Source organism: Lepidochelys kempii, chromosome 2 (genome assembly GCF_965140265.1).
Source record: "Lepidochelys kempii isolate rLepKem1 chromosome 2, rLepKem1.hap2, whole genome shotgun sequence".
In the NCBI taxonomy this organism is placed as follows: domain Eukaryota; kingdom Metazoa; phylum Chordata; order Testudines; family Cheloniidae; genus Lepidochelys; species Lepidochelys kempii.
The window spans coordinates 39261410-39280553 of NC_133257.1; the positions used below are offsets into that span (position 1 = coordinate 39261410).

At 39.1% G+C, this 19144-nt stretch overlaps 1 protein-coding gene across 2 annotated transcripts in view; it reads right to left on the reverse strand.

The window, feature by feature from the left end:
- SPAG1 (sperm associated antigen 1) overlaps positions 1 to 19144 on the reverse strand; it is a 66827-nt gene that overhangs the window by 24576 nt on the left and 23107 nt on the right. For both annotated transcript variants that reach the window (XM_073330448.1, XM_073330449.1), the window contains exons 11-13: positions 8299 to 8718; positions 7791 to 7890; positions 4815 to 4967 (exon numbers count right to left, since the gene is read on the reverse strand). In XM_073330448.1, coding sequence (XP_073186549.1) covers positions 4815 to 4967; positions 7791 to 7890; positions 8299 to 8718 — 673 coding nt within the window. The remainder of the gene's footprint in view (positions 1 to 4814; positions 4968 to 7790; positions 7891 to 8298; positions 8719 to 19144) is intronic.

The window sequence follows — 19144 nt, forward strand, 5'->3', positions numbered from 1 at the left end:
GATACATTGATTTGTATGAGGTACTGTTTTATGTACTATATTTATGTGCTATGTTGATTTATGCAATTTTTTTCAAATTTTAATCTTTAAAAAAAACGTTTGCATCATACTCAAAATACAGGCAGCACTCACTAATTCCACATTATCACCTAGCTGCTTAATTTCTTTTCAAGCTAATGAACAAAAAAGTGTTCTTCTCTAAACTAACAATTGGTGCCTTTCAGTAAGAGATATGTAAGGGTACATGGTGGTGTTGTTTTACTGAGTTATAATTTTATTTTAATCTAGGCAAAATATTCTCTCACTCTAACTTGAATGAAGTAGCTCATATAAAATTAAGGGTACTATGCAAGTTGAATAGCCCTGACCTTTGCTTTGGTTATTTCACTGTAAAATAAGCCATGTTACACAGAAGGCAGATCACAGTATTTAGATATTGTTCTGAGTAAAGAGCAGAGTAACTCCACACTGAACCAGGACCCTGCTTCCTCCCTGCTCAGCCTTTCTCCATTTGTGGCTGTGTGCCCACAATCGTGCGCAGAGGGCCTGACCCAATGGGCACTGAAGTCAGTGAAAAGACTCCTGTTGACTTCAGTGCATACTGAATCAGGCTCAAAGGGAGCAAGACTGTATTTGTCCCTGATGCTTATAAAGGATGCATGGGCTGGAGGGGTGGCTCCTTGTATCCCACACCCCATCCAGTCACTCAGCCGTGCTAGGGACAGTCTTGCACCAGGAATGGTGTTTTACAAGAAAACATTCAGATAGTCATGTTGCAATACTGGGATTTACTGGGATTTATCACAAAGATCCATTTTATATATAGGGCTCTACCAAATTCACGGCCATGAAAAATGTGTCACGGACTGTGAAATCTGGTCTCTCCCACAAAATCTGGTCTTTTGTGTACTTTTACACTATCCTATAAGCAATATTTCTCAAACTGGGGGTCCTGACCCAAAAGGGGGTTGGCAAGACTATTGTGGGGGTTACGGGATGGCCACCCTTCCTTCTGCGCTGACTCCAGCTCCAAAGGCAGCACTGATGCCAGCAGCAGTGCAGAAGAAAGAATGGCAATACTATACCAGGCTACCCTTACTTCTGTGCTGGCAGCAGCGCTGCCTTCAGAGCCAGGTGTCTGGCTCCAGCCACCCAGCTCTGAAGGCATAACAGAAGTGAGGGTGGCAATACCTCATCACCCCTATAACAAGCTTCTGACCTTCTTTTGGGTCGGGAACCCCAGTTTGAGAAACACTTACTTAAAGGCTTTACATGTTTATATTTTGCCGTTTTAAAATACATATTCATGCTTTGTTACAACCCTGTGAAATTTCAGATTTAAATATCTGAAACTGTGAAATTCAAGATTTTTAAAGTGCATTGACCATGAAATTTATGAAAATGAACCATGAATTTGATAGGGCCATGTTTATACAGTATACTTTTCATATAAACGTTTGTAACAAAAGCTGCAGAGTTGTTCTGATAAAGTTTAACAACTGGTATTACAGGAAACATATTGGAATTTGAGTCAATTAGAACGAGAAGTCCATTTAGTGAATGGAAGTGCATATACACACTCCCCATGGCCATAGCCTATAGACGCCTTACAATAATTAAAAAGGAACAGTAAAAATATCAGTCAATTTAACAGAAATTTTTAAAACAAAACAAAAAACTAGCCACAGAAACCTGATGGTATGCAGTCAATGGTAAAATGCCACTGATTAAAAGCCTCACTGAAAAGAAGCTTACCAAACCTGGGTTCTGGAACCCCATTATAGGGAACAGTTTCCATAAGCAAGGTCCCTCAGATAAGAGTGCTTGCTACCACTCTTGCAGGGTAACGTATCAGGCACCAAAAAAGAAGTCATTCAACATATTCTAACCAACATGACAAACTCTCTTATTAATGGTGGACTGCAAAGCAAAAATAAATAAATTGCTCACACCCTTCAATGCTTTCTTTATGATGTATACAGAATCTCAAAGTTTTATTTTAACAATTCTGCTTGTCTTTTACATGACTAATAATAGGAACCTCAGGAGCTCCATTTTTGCTTGTAAAATTTTTGGAGGACTTGGTTATTTAGGTCAGTCTAGAAGATAGCCTGAATAAGATTCCCCTTCACCTAGGGGTGAAAAGATCAGCAGGTCAGTCAACTTCCTGTGATATCACCAATCAGATCCCCTGAGGATCTTAAAAAGTTCTCCAATAAAAATAGGAAGCCAAGACCTGATATTCCTAACATAAAAGACATGTAGAAAAATATTATTTAAAATACATTTTTGAAGTTAACCCTTTACATCAAAAAGGAACAGGAAAGGTAGAAATGCCACCTTTTTTCCTTTGCAATTCACTTCTTAAACTGTTTCTTTTAAAATTGTTTCTCTTCTTCACTGAAACTGAGTATTTTCCTTATTTGGTCAGCTATTTAAATTGAATTTAGAAATGATAAAAATTTTAAAATAAATAAATTGTATTTAAACTTACGCAAGAGGGCTATGCTCTAAAAACAAAATCTGAAAGCCAAAAATGAATTACCAGCAAAGGAGGAGAAGGAAGAAGCAGCTGAAATAAGATGAAGGGTTGCCAGGGAGGAAAGAGTAATGAGTAGAGAAGCTAAAAGCATAAGGAAGGCCTAGAGAGGGAAGAAAAGGGAAAATGTTAAGGAAGAAAAAATAGGAAGCTTAAACATTAAGTAAGTTACAAGAATGTCAATCAGGGGAAATTTCTAAAGTGCCTGTTTGTAAATGAAAGATAGTGATACAGGAGGTAAAACCATGAACACCAATTGTTTTACATCCGTAATTTCACCACACCAGGAACTCATCTAGTACCAGATGTAGACACTGATGTGCTAGCAAGTTTACTCTGCAGTTAAAGAGAACATCCTTTACAGAAAATGTTAACCTAAGAGCCTTTCTCGTGCACACACACCTACAGTAGAAGTTAAAGTTATCATTTGCTTTTCAAAAAGCATAGGGAATAACCTCAATGCCCCGTCTTCCTTTATAAAACAGGTTCTAATACTGAATGTTGAATATATGTGGGCTATTGCTCAATGCATACTGGCTTCTCTGTTCTCATACACAATATTTACATTAGAAAAAAAGCAAATACAGTTTTGTGATTCATAGAATTACTTACTGTAAGTTAAAGGAAATAAGTATGACAACGTTTGAAGTATCAAGCACAATTCTGTACACTTTTGTTCTAAACATAATTACAGAAATTAATGATCTGCAGTTGGCAGCACAAATGATGGGGTTTTGAAACTATTTAAAAGGTTAGAAAAATTGTATTTCTTAGACTATACACTGTGTAGACAGTGACTATAGCTACCAATATGTTTGTACAGCTCCAGCACATCAGGGCCTCAGTCCTCATCAGGACCTTTGGGCGATACCAGAATATAAATAAGAAAAGAAGGGTAGACGTTATAGTGTTATCTCACCTGGTAAAGACAAAAGTTAAGAAGGGGAGGAAACTGAAGCCCCACCCAAAAAAAGTAAAGCCATTTAAATACAGCTGTAGTTAAAAAAAAAAAGCACTGAGGTTCTATGTATATACCTTCTCAGTAACTCCCATATTTAATCTGCTCTGTATTCGAATATCAATAACTAATTTTTTTTTTTTTAAAAAGGTGATGCTACCCTCATGGGGTGTATGAGGTTCAAATCTCATACTCTGGAAAAATATTGTTACCCAAACACTGAAATACAGCTCCCCAGAGTTCCATCTCACTTTTACCACTGGCAGCTACATGTAGAAGATGCTACACATTTTAGTATTTATGAATTTGGTCTTGAATATAAGGGGCACTTAAGTTGTATGGCAAGAGAGTGAGATTCTCTCGTCTGCTTCAGTGTTAAATAGATGACCAATGCAGACACTGAAACAAGAGAGTTTGGCAGACCACTAGCTTAGAGACCTTTCTGTCAAGAACATCATGTGAAATTATTGTTCTACTTCAGCCAAGATAGTATTTTGTCATCTAATACAAGAATAAAGTTATGCAGACCCAAGTATTAAGGGCAAAATTCTCAAAGATCCAATGGAAGACCTCAGCTTTAACATTTTGCCCTCCCCATATACATGCATCTCTCATTGAGGTCAGCAGAGTAGAGAGAGGAGGATATTGGGAGTCGGTATCTGCCATGCAGAACTTGCAGGAGATTTCTGCCTTAGGTTATAAAATTTAAATCACATATAAAGGAGTAAAATATCCACAACAAAACATGAAATTTTGCTGACATGGATTAAAATCAAATTTTTAATATAGTTCCAGGGAAGTGGCACAAGCCACTAATAAGCTACTGTTGACAAGTGGTAGCACAGTGAAAATCAATAGGATCTCTGTGCAAGCTAGAAGATGTCAAACATTGGCACTTCAGAGATCAGGAGTCCTACAAGTTTCATTTTGCTGCTGTCCTCACAGAATACAGAACACAGAATTAAAAAGAAATGAGGAAAACACAGAACAAGAGAGGAGGAACAATACAGTGTGGGTAAAGGACTAACGACAGAACAGTAGAAGAAAAAAGATGGTACATTCACAGGTGCTGAAAGCAAAAGAAAAGTGCCCCCTTCAAGTTCACATTCATGGTTTAATTGTAGAGTGAATACAACAAATGGGAAATGATGTTACTGTGAACACAATTAAGAACAAACAATTGGTGTTTCTGTATATACTTCTAACTCTGAGGCACATAGAAGAGAGGGAGTAGATAAAGGAAAACAAATAAAATAAAAAATCCTATTTTTCCATTCAGCATCTTATAAGAACACAAAAGTCACAAATTGAGGTTACCTATTAACACTGTCATTTGCTGCCTGGATCCCACTGTCTATCTGTAGAACCATTTTATAATCAACATACGCCTGCCGATATCGCTCTATGGACTCATATGCCGTTGCCCGTCGCAGAAGAGGTTTAAGGGAAAATGGATGAAGTTCCAGAGCTCTTGAGAATACAAAAGAAAAAAAGATTACAAGCAGTGCAGGGCTCAAAACAGAATGGTCATGTAAATCTAATGAAGCCATCCAATGATATAAAGAACTATACATAGTACGTCCATTATTTCATTTGGGGGTTATCTTGACAAAATAGGAAAGCTGATCTGGAGTGGTTTATTACCAACTAAAAAGAACCTTCGAAATGGGAATGTAGCCATGTACATGCTAGTATATTTTATTACAATGTATTTAACTTAAATTTGTTAACTCCGTCTGGTAACCTACTTCCTCCACAGTGAACGCATTTAAGGCCCATGATACTTAAAAGCATCTTAATGTGGTTATTCTGCTTAATCTTAATGGGATGATTATTCTGCTTAATTGGTGCTTAGATCTGTGTGGATCTCAAACTTATGCTTGTTCTGTCTGCTTGTTCCTCTAATAGCTTTCAGTTCCTCCATAGTTGTAAAACATGAATAATACAAGCAGTACAACACTGCCTGTTGGCTGTGATCAACAGGCTAGCATACAAGGAAAAAATGGACTGTTTTGGCAGGATGTCTCCCAGATGCCACTGCTGTTGATGCAGTCAAGCACCAAGCTCAGTCTCTAGGGCAGCACAATGAGCACTACTTCTAAACTACATGGACTGCTCCAGTGACATGATGGGTTCACAAAAGCACAAAATGCCCACAAAAGCATCACTATTTAAATAGTGTCTTTTGTTAATGGGACAATAGGAGTATTGCGATTTAGAAGATTCTAGGCAGCTAGATGTTAGGATATGTACTCCTGTATATATCTAAATAATGAAGACAGTTGTGTTTAAAAGCTTCCAAGATCTCTTCTACTGCTAAGTACAGTTTAGAATAGCAATTATGCATCATTCCGTAGTACTTACCAAGGCTCAACTACTGCTCTTAACTTTCTTTTAACCTTGAAAACACTAATTTTCAGGTTCATAACACCTAGAAATTTGGTGCGATCTATAGGGTAGACACAAAGTCAGATGGAAGGGGTGCATTTCTTGGGGACTACCAGCATCTGGGAGGTGAAGCTAGCCAGTAAGCATTTCCAGGGTATAGCTGGAGGGTAATGTTAGTCAGCTGACAGGTTATGCCATAGCAGTAATATGGGGAAGTGGAAGCTAGTATAAGGGAGCTACATCCTGCCTTTCACAGACAAAGGGTAAGTTACACCAAACCAAGGCCCTTATGCGGAAGAGGAGCTAAGAGGATTCCTGGCAGCCTCTCAAGAAACAAATATTAAAAGACAAATGTGTAAAACATTTTTGGGGTTTGGTTTTGTTTTTTACATCAAGAATACAAGCACTATGCCATCCCTGACCTTGCTGAAGTCAATCATTATTAAACCTTACCCATTTCTGTTGTGCTTCGTACAGCAAATCTAATGGACATATACATATTTGTTTAATATTGTTTCTATTTCCGATTCTTCCTAACTTCTGTCTAATTTGTTGTGTCTGCTCATTATGGCAGAAACCATACCTCTCTGTCTATACAGAAAGTGTATAGCATATTATGGGTAGTACCATAAATTAGTATTATACTGATGATGATGATGATGATATAGGTTTCCATTAGAGAGAATACAAAACACAGGTCACAGTATTGTTTTCAATGGCAGAGTTATATTCAAAGAAACAGAACAAGCAATTTATTGCTATAATTTTGTAACTTTATTTGGTCAGTAAACGTCTGTCTTTTTCAACTATCTTATATCTTCACTAATTACAACGAAGTTTAAATTATGCAGAGTATTAGAAAGTATATGAAAAAAACCTGCTCACTCTTAGAAAACTCCTAAAGCAGATGGTAGACTATATACAATATGTTAGCAGCTTAATTAATAAAAATTCAAAGCTAAATCTATATTATTATATCCAGTTATTAATATTTTTATATTCTAGGGGTGTGTGTGTGTGTGTGTGTGTGTCACATTCTGGGGTGCAATCCAGACCAGTGAAGAGTTCTGTCACCTCTTATCCTGCAACCCCAAGTGCCTCACAATGCCTTGTTACTATGACTCTCTGCCTGGGACACCCACTGTAAGCAACAAACATGCACTCACATCTACATATTGAGCAGCCCAGGTCCAATGCTTTGGATCCTGGAGCCTGCCTGGTAAGGCAACTCCATGCTCTCCACTGGTCTGGTTTGCACTCCAGAACGTTACAACCTGGCATTACAAAAGTGGCTGATGAGAGCTCTGACTGTATGGTATCCTGTTTAACCCCTAAAGCCTTACACTCAATCACTGCTTATGAAATTCAACAGAAATTTTAGGAAAAACAGCAATACTTTAAAAAAAAAGTGGGTTTTTTTGCAGGGGGATTGAGGGTACCTGACCTTCAGCCAATGGTGCCCTACAACAATGCACCATAAGTAGACAGCAGAATTCTAGCTGAGTTTCTGAACACAATTGTAACACAGATTGTGAATATGTTGAGTGTACATGCAAAACAATTTCTACTGTAAACATACTTAAAATGGTTTCAAACAAGGTAGAGCCTGTTTTCATTTAACGTTAACATTTTGTTCATTTAAGCCTTCCATGCATTTCTATGTACATTTGGGAAGATTTAATTGTCTTTAAACATCAACTTATTCAATATTCTTAAAATTACCTTTCCCCAGTAGTGAGTGATTCATAACATTTTAACAGATAAAGATTCCTGTCAATATGACAAGGAACTAGCCCTTCCTTAGAATGACTTAGTTAAAATAGTATTTTAATAACGATAAACCAATTAAAAATGTTTAATCATCAATAGGAATGTTGTTTCCCTACAAGAAAGAGTGCTGTTTACCTGTTACAATCTTGAATGCAGTCACTGCAGTTGCCTTCTTTAAGGTAACATGCTGCTCTATTTGAATACAAGATACTTAGATCATCTCGACTTTGTACTCCTAAAATTATATGCAAGTACAATGAAAGTTCATTATTTAAATATCATTGAATTAGAATAAAAAAAGACTATAGTATGTTCTGAGTTACACTGCACTGCTGCAGTTCGCTGATGATGCAAAGCTTCAAGGAGCTTTTTATTCAGTATGTCACCTACAATGCATATAATTATCTTAGTACATAAACATATGCAAACATCCCTGTCACTAAGAATTATCAATCTTTCTATTCATTTCACTCTACTGTACTTTATGTGACTCATTTTGTAAATTGACTTTATTATTCATCACAAAGGAATTTACAGCCTGTCAGTTTCTGTCAGAAATCTGTGGATAGGCTATGAGGGTTAAATTGTGGTTCTTTTAACAATAATAGCAATTCTACTCTTTTCATAAGGTAACACAACTCACCTAAATTGATGACATTTTCAATTGCCTCTGAGTACCTCAGCACAGCCTCTCCAAACTGTCCATTCTTAAATAACTCATTTCCTTCACTTTTCAGTTTTGCTGCAGTAGGAGGAAGCAAATTAGAAGTGCTTTTCCCAGCTGATGACGATTCTGTCCCATGTGAACTGGAGGTTTCCTTCTTTACATCATTGCTTTCATTCTTTTTTTTACCATTTAGATAACCATTAACTTCACCTTCATGGTCTGGTAAATGTTCAATTGTCTTTTTCTCGGATATGCCTTTTTTTACTCTCTTCTCAGCGTATTCACTGTGCTTCTGCATCTCTGACTTACAGCCACCTCCTTTGCTGGAAAACTTTTTTTGTACATTCCCCATTTCACTTTTAGTTGGAATCTCGCCTCCAAGTAGTACACCAGTTTCTACAAGGAAGTTAATCAGCTAGGTCAGAGTTTGCATCATTGGAAGGAACTATTGTAAAGGCAATAGAGGGGTGTATACCAAAGTCCACAGCATGAAATACTTCAAGAGTCTTCCTTTATAAAAACTGATTTGCCACAGAAAACACTCAGAATACAGATTAATTTCGAGTAATAAACAATTCCCAATACATAGTAAGAACATAATACTTTCTTGTCAAATCTGTTTTCTCCTTGCTGAAGAACAACTTATAGCACTCCCCTTTTCCTACATAATGGAATGGTACAGAATTTACCTTGAATTTAACCACTTAAATACTGAATGTTAAATAAAAAGCTGACACTAATTTACATGAAAATGCAGATTTACATGGTTTCAATCAGCAAATCACAATTACTTGTCATGTTAGAATTAATACATCAGCAGCAAATTAAATTGCTTTACTAATAGTTCATGAGAAAATATTACAGCTATCAAAAAAATTAATCGCGATTAATCGCACAGTTAAACAATAATAGAATACCATTTATTGAAATATTTTTGGATGTTTTCTACATTTTCAAATATATTGATTTCAATTACACAAAATACAAAGTGTACAGTGCTCACTTTATATTTATTTTTTATTACAAATATTTGTGCTATAAAAACAAAAACAGTATTTCAATTCACCTCATACAAGTACTGTAGTGCAATTTCTTTATCATGAAAACTGAACTTACAGTGGTAGAATTATGTACAAAAAATAACTGCATTCAAAAATAAAACAATGTAATACTTTAGAGCCGACAAGTCCACTCAGTCCTACTTCTTGTTCAGCTGATCACTCAGACAAACAAGTTTGTTTATATTTTTAGGAGATAATGCTGCCCACTTCTTCTTTACAATGTCACCTGAAAGCAAAAACAGGTGTTCGCATGGCACTGTTGTAGCTGGTGTCGCAAGATATTTACGTGCCAGATGCACTTCAGAATCTTATGTCCCTTTATGCTTTGACCACCATTCCAGAGGACACGCATCCATGCTAATGATGGTTTCTGCTCAATAATAATACAAAACAGTTTTCAGAGTAGCAGCCGTGTTAGTCTGTATTCGCAAAAAGAAAAGGAGTACTTGTGGCACCTTAGAGACTAACAAATTTATTTGAGCATAAGCTTTCATGAGCTACAGCTCACTTCATTGGATGCATTCAGTGGAAAATACAGTGGGGAGATTTATATACATAAGGAACATGAAACAATGGGTGTTACCATACACACTGTAACAAGAGTGATCACTTAAGGTGAGATACTACCAGCAGGAGAGTGGGGGGGGGGGGTCGGAGAAACCTTTCGTAGTGATAATCAAGGTGGGTCATTTCCAGCAGTTGACAAGAACGTCTGAGGAACAGTAGGGGGTGGAATAAACACGGGAAATAGTCCACACAAGAGATCCATTTCCTGGACACTACAGTGCTAATAAGCGATGGTCACATAAATACCACCCTATACCGGAAACCTACTGAGCGCTATTCCTACCTACATGCCTCCAGCTTTCATCCAGACCACACCACACGATCCAATGTCTACAACCAAGCTCTACAATACAACCGCATTTGCTCCAACCCCTCAGACAGAGACAAACACCTACAAGATCTCTAGCAAGCATTCTTACAACTACAATACCCACCTGCTGAAGTGAAGAAACAGATTGACAGAGCCAGAAGAGTACCCAGAAGTCACCTACTACAGGACAGGCCTAACAAAGAAAATAACAGAACGCCACTAGCCATCACCTTCAGCCCCCAACTAAAACCTCTCCAACGCATCATCAAGGATCTACAACCTATCCTGCAGGACGACCCACCACTCTCACAGATCTTGGGAGACAGGCCAGTCCTTGCTTACAGACAGCCCCCCCAAACTGAAGCAAATACTCACCAGCAACCACACACCACACAACAGAACCATTAACCCAGGAACCTTGCAACAAAGCCCGTTGCCAACTGTGTCCACATATCTATTCAGGGGACACCATCATAGGGCCTAATCACATCAGCCACACTATCAGAGGCTCGTTCACCTGCACATCTACCAATGTGATATATGCCATCATGTGCCAGCAATGCCCCTCTGACATGTACACTGGGCAAACTGGACAGTCTCTACGTAAAAGAATAAATGGACACAAATCAGATGTCAAGAATTATAACATTCATAAACCAGTCGGAGAACACTTCAATCTCTCTGGTCACTCGATTTCTGATCTCAAAGTGACTATCCTTCAACAAAAAAACTTTGAAAACAGACTCCAACGAGAGACTGCTGAATTGGAATTAATTTGTAAATTGGATACAATTAACTTAGGCTTGAATAGAGACTGGGAGTGGATGGGTTATTACACAAAGCAAAACTATTTCCCCATGTTTATTCCCCACATCCACTCCCCACTGTTCCTCAGATGTTCTTGTCAACTGCTGGAAATGGCCCACCTTGATTATCACTACAAAAGGTTTCTCCCGCCCCCCCCCCACCCCCCCCCCCCGGCCGCTCTCCTGCTGGTAATAGCTCACCTTAAAGTGATCACTCTCGTTACAGTGTTACACCCATTGTTTCATGTTCTCTATGTATATAAATCTCCCCACTGTATTTTCCACTGAATGCATCCGATGAAGTGACCTGTAGCTCACAAAAGCTTATGCTCAAATAAATGTGTTAGTCTCTAAGGTGCCACAAGTACTCCTTTTCTGGATGCAAAACAGTGTGGACCAATGCATGTTCATTTTCATCATCAAAGTCAGATGCCATTAGCAAAAGGCTGATTTTCTTTTTTGGGGGTTTCGGTTCTGTAGTTTCCACATTGGAGTGTTGCTCTTTTAAGACTTCTGAAAGCATGTTCCACACCTCCTCCCTCTCAGATTTTGGAAGGCACTTCAGATTCTTAAAATTTGGGTCGAGTCCTTTAGCTATCTTTAGAAATCTCACATTGGCACCTTCTTAGCATTTTGTCAAATCTGCTGTGAACGTGTTCTTAAAAATCAAATATGTGCTGGATCATCATCCGAGACTGCTACAACATGAAACATATGGCAGAATGCGGGTAAAACACAGAGCACGAGACATACAATTCTCTCCCAAGGAGTTCAGTCACAAATTTAATTAACGCATTATTTTTTTAATAAGCGTCATCAGCATGGAAGCATGTCCTCTGGAATCATGGCCGAAGCACGAAGGGGCATACAAATATTTAGCATATCTGGAGTGTAAATACCTTGCAACATCAGCTAAAAAAGTGCCATGCGAACACCTGTTCTCATTTTCAGGTGACATTGTAAATTAGAAGCAGGCAGCATTATCTCCTGTAAATGTAAACAAACTTGACTGTCTTAGCAATTGGCTGAACAAGAAGTAGGACTGTGTGGACTTGTAGGAGCTATAGTTTTACATTGGTTTGTTTTTGAGTGCAGTTATGTAACAAACAAAAGAAATCTACATTTGTAGGTTGCACTTGCACAATAAAGAGATTGCTCTACAGCTATCTTCCAGCAGCTCCCATTGGCCTGGAGCAGCGAACCGTGGCCACTGGGAGCCGCGATCGGCCAAACCTGCGGACGTGGCCGATAAACAAATCGGCGCAGCTCGCCAGGGGCTTTCCCTGCACAAGCGACGGAACAAGTTTGGGAACCACTACTTTACAGTCCTTGCATGAGATTAACTAAAAAATACTCTTTCTTTTGTAATTTTTACAGTGCAAATATTTGTAATAAAAATATAAAGTGAGCATTGTACACTTTGCATTCTGTGTTGTAATTGAAATCAATATATTTGAAAATATATAGAAAAACATCTAAAGTATTTAATGAATTTCAGTTGGTATTCTATTATTGTTTAACAATGGGATTAAAACTGCAATTAACCATGATTAATTTTTTTTAATCGCAATTACTTTTTTTGAGTTAATCGCGTGAGTTAACTGCAATTGACAGCCCTAGAATATATATATCTACCCATCAGAAGTCCCTGTAAATAACATGGAAAGGAGAAATTTTTAATTCGTCTTCTTGTAATATATCAACATAGCTCAAGAAAAAGAGGTTTCATATGAAAGGTAAACATAAGGACAAAGCATAGCCTTATATGAGTTCAGATTAAAGACACACAATAATGAAAATTAACCCTAAAATAAGCTTTAAACAATGTCCAGAAGATAAGAAAATCCACAAAATCACTGTATCAGATGTAACCTTAGACAAATCCCTCATCTATCAGAATGGCCTATCACCATAGTATGTAGGTATTTAATTTTATTCATTAGAGGAGGTTTTGGAAAAAATTGATAAACTAAACAGTAATGAATCACCAGGACCAGATGTTATTCACCCAAGAGTTCTGAAGGAACTCAGATATGAAATTGCAGAATTACTAACTGTACTTTGTAAACTATCATTTAAATCAGCTTCTGTACCAAATGACTGGAGGATAGCTAATGTGATGCCAATTTTTAAAAAGGACTCCAGAAGTGATCCTGGCAATTACAGGCCAGTAAGCCTGACTTCAGTACCAGGCAAACTGGTTGAAACTATAGTAAAGAACAAAATTGTCAGACACATAGATGAACATAATTTCTTTGGGAAGAGTCAACATGGTTTTTGTAAAGGGAAAATCATGACTCACCAATATACTAGAATTCTTTGAGGGGGTCAACAAGCATGTGAACAAGGGGAATCCAGTGGATATAATGTACTTAGATTTTCAGAAAGCCTTTGACAAGGTCATTCACCAAAGGTTCTTAAGCAAAGCAATCTGTCATGGGATAAGAGGGAAAGTCCTCTCATGGATTGGTAACTAGCTAAAAGATAGGAAACAAAAGGTAGGAATAAATTATCAGTTTTCAAAATGGACAGCGGTAAATAGTGGTGTCCCCCAGGGGTCTGTACGGGGACCAGTCCTATTCAACATATTCATAAATGATCTGGAAAAAAGGGGTAAACAGTGAAGTGGCAAAATTTGCAAACGATACAAAACTATTCAAGATAGTTTAAGTCCCAGGCAGACTGCAAAGAGCTACAAAAGGATCTCTCAAAACTGGGTGACTGGGCAACAAAATGGCAGATGAAATTCAATGCTGACAAATACAAAGTAATGCACATCGGAAAACATAATCCCAACTATATATATAAAATGATGGGGGCTAAATTAACTGTTTAAATTAACTGATCTGGAGGATGGTGTGGATTGCACTCTCAGCAAATTTGTGGATGATACTAAACTGGGAGGAGTGGTAGATACGCTGGAGGGCAGGGATAGGATACAGAGGGATCTAGACAGATTGGAGGATTGGGCCAAAAGAAATCTGATGAGGTTCAATAAGGATAAGTGCAGGGTCCTGCACTTAGGACGGAAGAACCCAATGCACAGCTACAGACTAGGGACCGAATGGCTAGGCAGCAGTTCTGCGGAAAAGGAACTAGGGCTGACAGTGGATGAGAAGCTGGATATGAGTCAGCAGTGTGCTCTTGTTGCCAAGAAGGCCAATGGCATTTTGGGATGTATAAGTAGGGGCACAGCGAGCAGATCGAGGGACATGATCGTCCCCCTCTATTCGACATTGGTGAGGCCTCATCTGGAGTACTGTGTCCAGTTTTGGGCCCCACACTACAAGAAGGATGTGGATAAATTGGAGAGAGTCCAGTGAAGGGCAACAAAAATGATTAGTTTCAGAGTAACAGCCGTGTTAGTCTGTATTCGCAAAAAGAAAAGGAGTACTTGTGGCACCTTAGAGACTAACCAATTTATTAGAGCATAAGCTTTCGTCAGCTACAGCTCACTTCATCAGATGCATATCGTGGAAACTGCAGCAGACTTTATATATAAACAGAGAATATGAAACAATACCTCCTCCCACCCCACTGTCCTGCTGGTAATAGCTTATCTAAAGTGATCATCAGGTGGGCCATTTCCAGCACAAATCCAGGTTTTCTCACCCTCCACCCCCCACACAAATTCACTCTCCTGCTGGTGATAGCCCATCCAAAGTGACAACTCTTTACACAATGTGCATGACAATCAAGTTGGGCTATTTCCTGCACAAATCCAGGTTCTCACACATCCCCCCCACCCCCATACACACACAAACTCACTCTCCTGCTGGTAATAGCTCATCCAAACTGACCACTCTTCAAGTTTAAATCCAAGTTAAACCAGAACATCTGGGGGGGGGGGGTAGGAAAAAACAAGAGGAAACAGGCTACCTTGCATAATGACTTAGCCACTCCCAGTCTCTATTTAAGCCTAAATTAATAGTATCCAATTTGCAAATGAATTCCAATTCAGCAGTTTCTCGCTGGAGTCTGGATTTGAAGTTTTTTTGTTTTAAGATAGCGACCTTCATGTCTGTGATTGCGTGACCAGAGAGATTGAAGTGTTCTCCGACTGGTTTATGAATGTTATAATTCTTGATGTCTGATTTGTGTCCATTTATTCTTTTACGTAGAGACTGTCCAGTTTGACCAATGTACATGGCAGAGGGGCATTGCTGGCACATGATGGCATATATCACATTGGTGGATGTGCAGGTGAACGAGCCTCTGATAGTGTGGCTGATGTGATTAGGCCCTGTGATGGTGTCCCCTGAATAGATATGTGGGCACAATTGGCAACAGGCTTTGTTGCAAGGATAAGTTCCTGGGTTAGTGGTTCTGTTGTGTGGTATGTGGTTGTTGGTGAGTATTTGCTTCAGGTTGCGGGGCTGTCTGTAGGCAAGGACTGGCCTGTCTCCCAAGATTTGTGAGAGTGTTGGGTCATCCTTTAGGATAGGTTGTAGATCCTTAATAATGCGTTGGAGGGGTTTTAGTTGGGGGCTGAAGGTGACGGCTAGTGGCGTTCTGTTATTTTCTTTGTTAGGCCTGTCCTGTAGTAGGTAACTTCTGGGAACTCTTCTGGCTCTATCAATCTGTTTCTTTACTTCTGCAGGTGGGTATTGTAGTTGTAAGAAAGCTTGACAGAGATCTTGTAGGTGTTTGTCTCTGTCTGAGGGGTTGGAGCAAATGCTGTTGTATCGCAGAGCTTGGCTGTAGACAATGGATCGTGTGGTGTGGTCAGGGTGAAAGCTGGAGGCATGCAGGTAGGAATAGCGGTCAGTAGGTTTCCGGTATAGGGTGGTGTTTATGTGACCATTGTTTATTAGCACTGTAGTGTCCAGGAAGTGGATCTCTTGTGTGGACTGGACCAGGCTGAGGTTGGTGGTGGGATGGAAATTGTTGAAATCATGGTGGAATTCCTCAAGGGCTTCTTTTCCATGGGTCCAGATGATGAAGATGTCATCAATATAGCGCAAGTAGAGTAGGGGCTTTAGGGGACGAGAGCTGAGGAAGCGTTGTTCTAAATCAGCCATAAAAATGTTGGCATACTGTGGGGCCATGCGGGTACCCATAGCAGTGCCGCTGATCTGAAGGTATACATTGTCTCCAAATGTGAAGTAGTTATGGGTAAGGACAAAGTCACAAAGTTCAGCCACCAGGTTAGCCGTGACATTATCGGGGATAGTGTTCTTGACGGCTTGTAGTCCATCTTTGTGTGGAATGTTGGTGTAGAGGGCTTCTACATCCATAGTGGCCAGGATGGTGTTATCAGGAAGATCACCGATGGATTGAATTTCCTCAGGAAGTCAGTGGTGTCTGGAAGGTAGCTGGGAGTGCTGGTAGCGTAGGGCCTGAGGAGGGAGTCTACATAGCCAGACAATCCTGATTAGGGGTCTGGAACACATGACTTATGAGGAGCGGCTGAGGGAACTGGGATTGTTTAGTCTGCAGAAGAGAGAATGAGGGGGGATTTGATAACTGCTTTCAACTACCTGAGAGGTGGTTCCAGAGAGGATGGTTCTAGACTATTCTCAGTGGTAGAAGAGAACAGGACAAGGAGTAATGGTCTCAAGTTGAACTGGGGGAGGTTTAGGTTGGATATTAGGAAAAGCTTTTTCACTAGGAGGGTGGTGAAACACTGGAATGTGTTACCTAGGGAGGTGGTAGAATCTCCTTCCTTAGAAGTTTTTAAGGTCAGGCTTGACAAAGCCCTGGCTGGGATGATTTAATTGGGGATTGGTCCTGCTTTGAGCAGGGGTTGAACTAGATGACCTCCTGAGGTCCCTTACAACCCTGATATTCTATGATTCTATGTTACCACTCAAGAAAGAGACCTTGGAGCCATTGTGGATAGTTGTCTGAAAACATCCACTCAATGTGCAGCGGCAGTCAAAAAAAACAAAACAGAATGTTGGGAATTATTAAGAAAGGGATAGATAAGATGGAAAATATCATATTGCCTCTATATAAAACCATGGTATGCCCACATCTTGAATACTGCATGCAAATGTGGTTGCCCCATCTCAAAAAAGATGTATTGGAATTGGAAAAGGTTCAGAAAAGGGCAACAAAAACGATTAGGGGTATGGAACGGTTTCCATATGAGGAGCGAATAATAAGACTGTATCCGCAAAAAGAACAGGAGTACTTGTGGCACCCTAGAGACTACCAAATTTATTTGAGCGTAAGCTTTAGTGGGCTACAGCCCACTTCACTGGATGCACATAATGGAACATATAGTAAGAAGATATATACACACATATATATATACACACACACACACACAGAACATGAAAAGGTGGAGTAAGAGGCTAATTAATTAAGATGAACTATTAACAGCAGGAGAAAAAAAAACTTATAGTGATAATCAAGATGGCCCATTTAGACAGTTGACAAGAGGATGTGAGGATACTTAACATGGGGACATAGATTCAGTTAGACTGGGACTTTTCAGCTTGGAAAAGAGACGACTAAGGGGAGATATGAGGTCTATAAAAATCATGAGTGATGTGGAGAAAGTAAATAAGGAAGTGTTATTTACTCCTCCTCATAAAACAAGAACTAGGGGTCACCAGATGTTCTGTTCCGTTTATTCCTCCTGGGGCACCGGGCATTGCCCACTGCTGGAAGACAGGATACTGGGCTAGACGGACCTTTGGTGTGACCTAGTATGGCTGTTCTTATGTTCCAGAAATTTTGACTGAAAATATCAGTAAGGCAACTGTACCTTCTAATCATTTTTTGTGTCTTGGTACCATCAGACTAGATGCTGGGTTTTCCTTTTATCTTAACTGACATGCAGAGGTGCCACAAGAATTTTTCATGCCACCATATCTTTAAGTGTTGATTCCCGATTGTACACACTAGTAAATAATTCAGAAGATTATATGAAAACATATAATCTATAATGCCCAAATTGTTCCTGACTTAATTTTTTTTAAATTACCTAAATCAAACCAGACAAGACTGGAGTAATCAAGATACAGAAGAGATCATTTTATTTGCCATCAGCCCAAACCTAGAGCATTCTATGTACTCTCTAATAAGAAGAGAGGAAAATACCTATTCCTAAATCTGATGCAGGAATCCAGGCAGTAGGGAACTGGGGAAGATTCTATGCAGAAGTTCTACAGTAAAGCAGAAAGAGACACAGAGTAGCTTTGGGATAATTCTTTTTTCCCTGTTCTAATAAAGTTTCTTGTTCAGCATCAGAAGAAAGTGACTCTTTCTGGGATTCTTTACCATTGTCATACAACACTTGGCAACGGAGACAGGAACCAAGATACCAATCTTCAAGAACTTGGTGAACACTCAAGGTGCCATATGCAAAGCAAAAGCAGGAATAACAGATGAGCTAGAATAGCTGATACTTCAGATCAGTTATGTGCAGTGTTGTTTAACCATGTTGGTTCCAAGATATTAGAGAGACAAGGTGGGAAGAAATATCTTTTACTTGACCAACTTCTGTTGGTGAGCTTAACTCTCTCACCAACAGAAGTTGGTCCAATAAAAGATATTACCACATCCATCTTGTCTCTCTTTTATATTGTTATTTTCAGACTGTGGAAGACAATATTCTGAGGATGAAGAGCACAGAATCATTTTTGAGGAAAGATTATAGCATTTGGGGTCACCTTGAAAAATATGATCAAATGACAGCCTGTGTCCTAGCAATGGGAATGGAGACAATTGCAGTCTTTCCTCCTAAACTGCACTAAGGAAGAGCTATTATTAACATTTATATGGTAATAGTGTTTAAAGGCCATAACCAGGTAGACCCCACTGTGCTAGGCAAGGTACAAACAAATAATAAATTACAGTCCCTGTGCCAGTTTACAATCTAAAAAAGACAAGATAAATAGGTTGTTGAGATGAACAAATGCATTAGAATGGGGGAGACAAAAAAAATAAATATACTGGATAAATGAGGGCTAAATGACCTGCTACAAGACATTACCATTTAACCCTTTTAACTCTGCCTATTATTCTGATCTCCAACAGGAAAGCAACAAGTTCTCACAGTAAAATACTTGCAAGAAGGATCTCAGATTGAGCAGAGAGAGAATTCAGACATGGCATAAAGGCCTAAA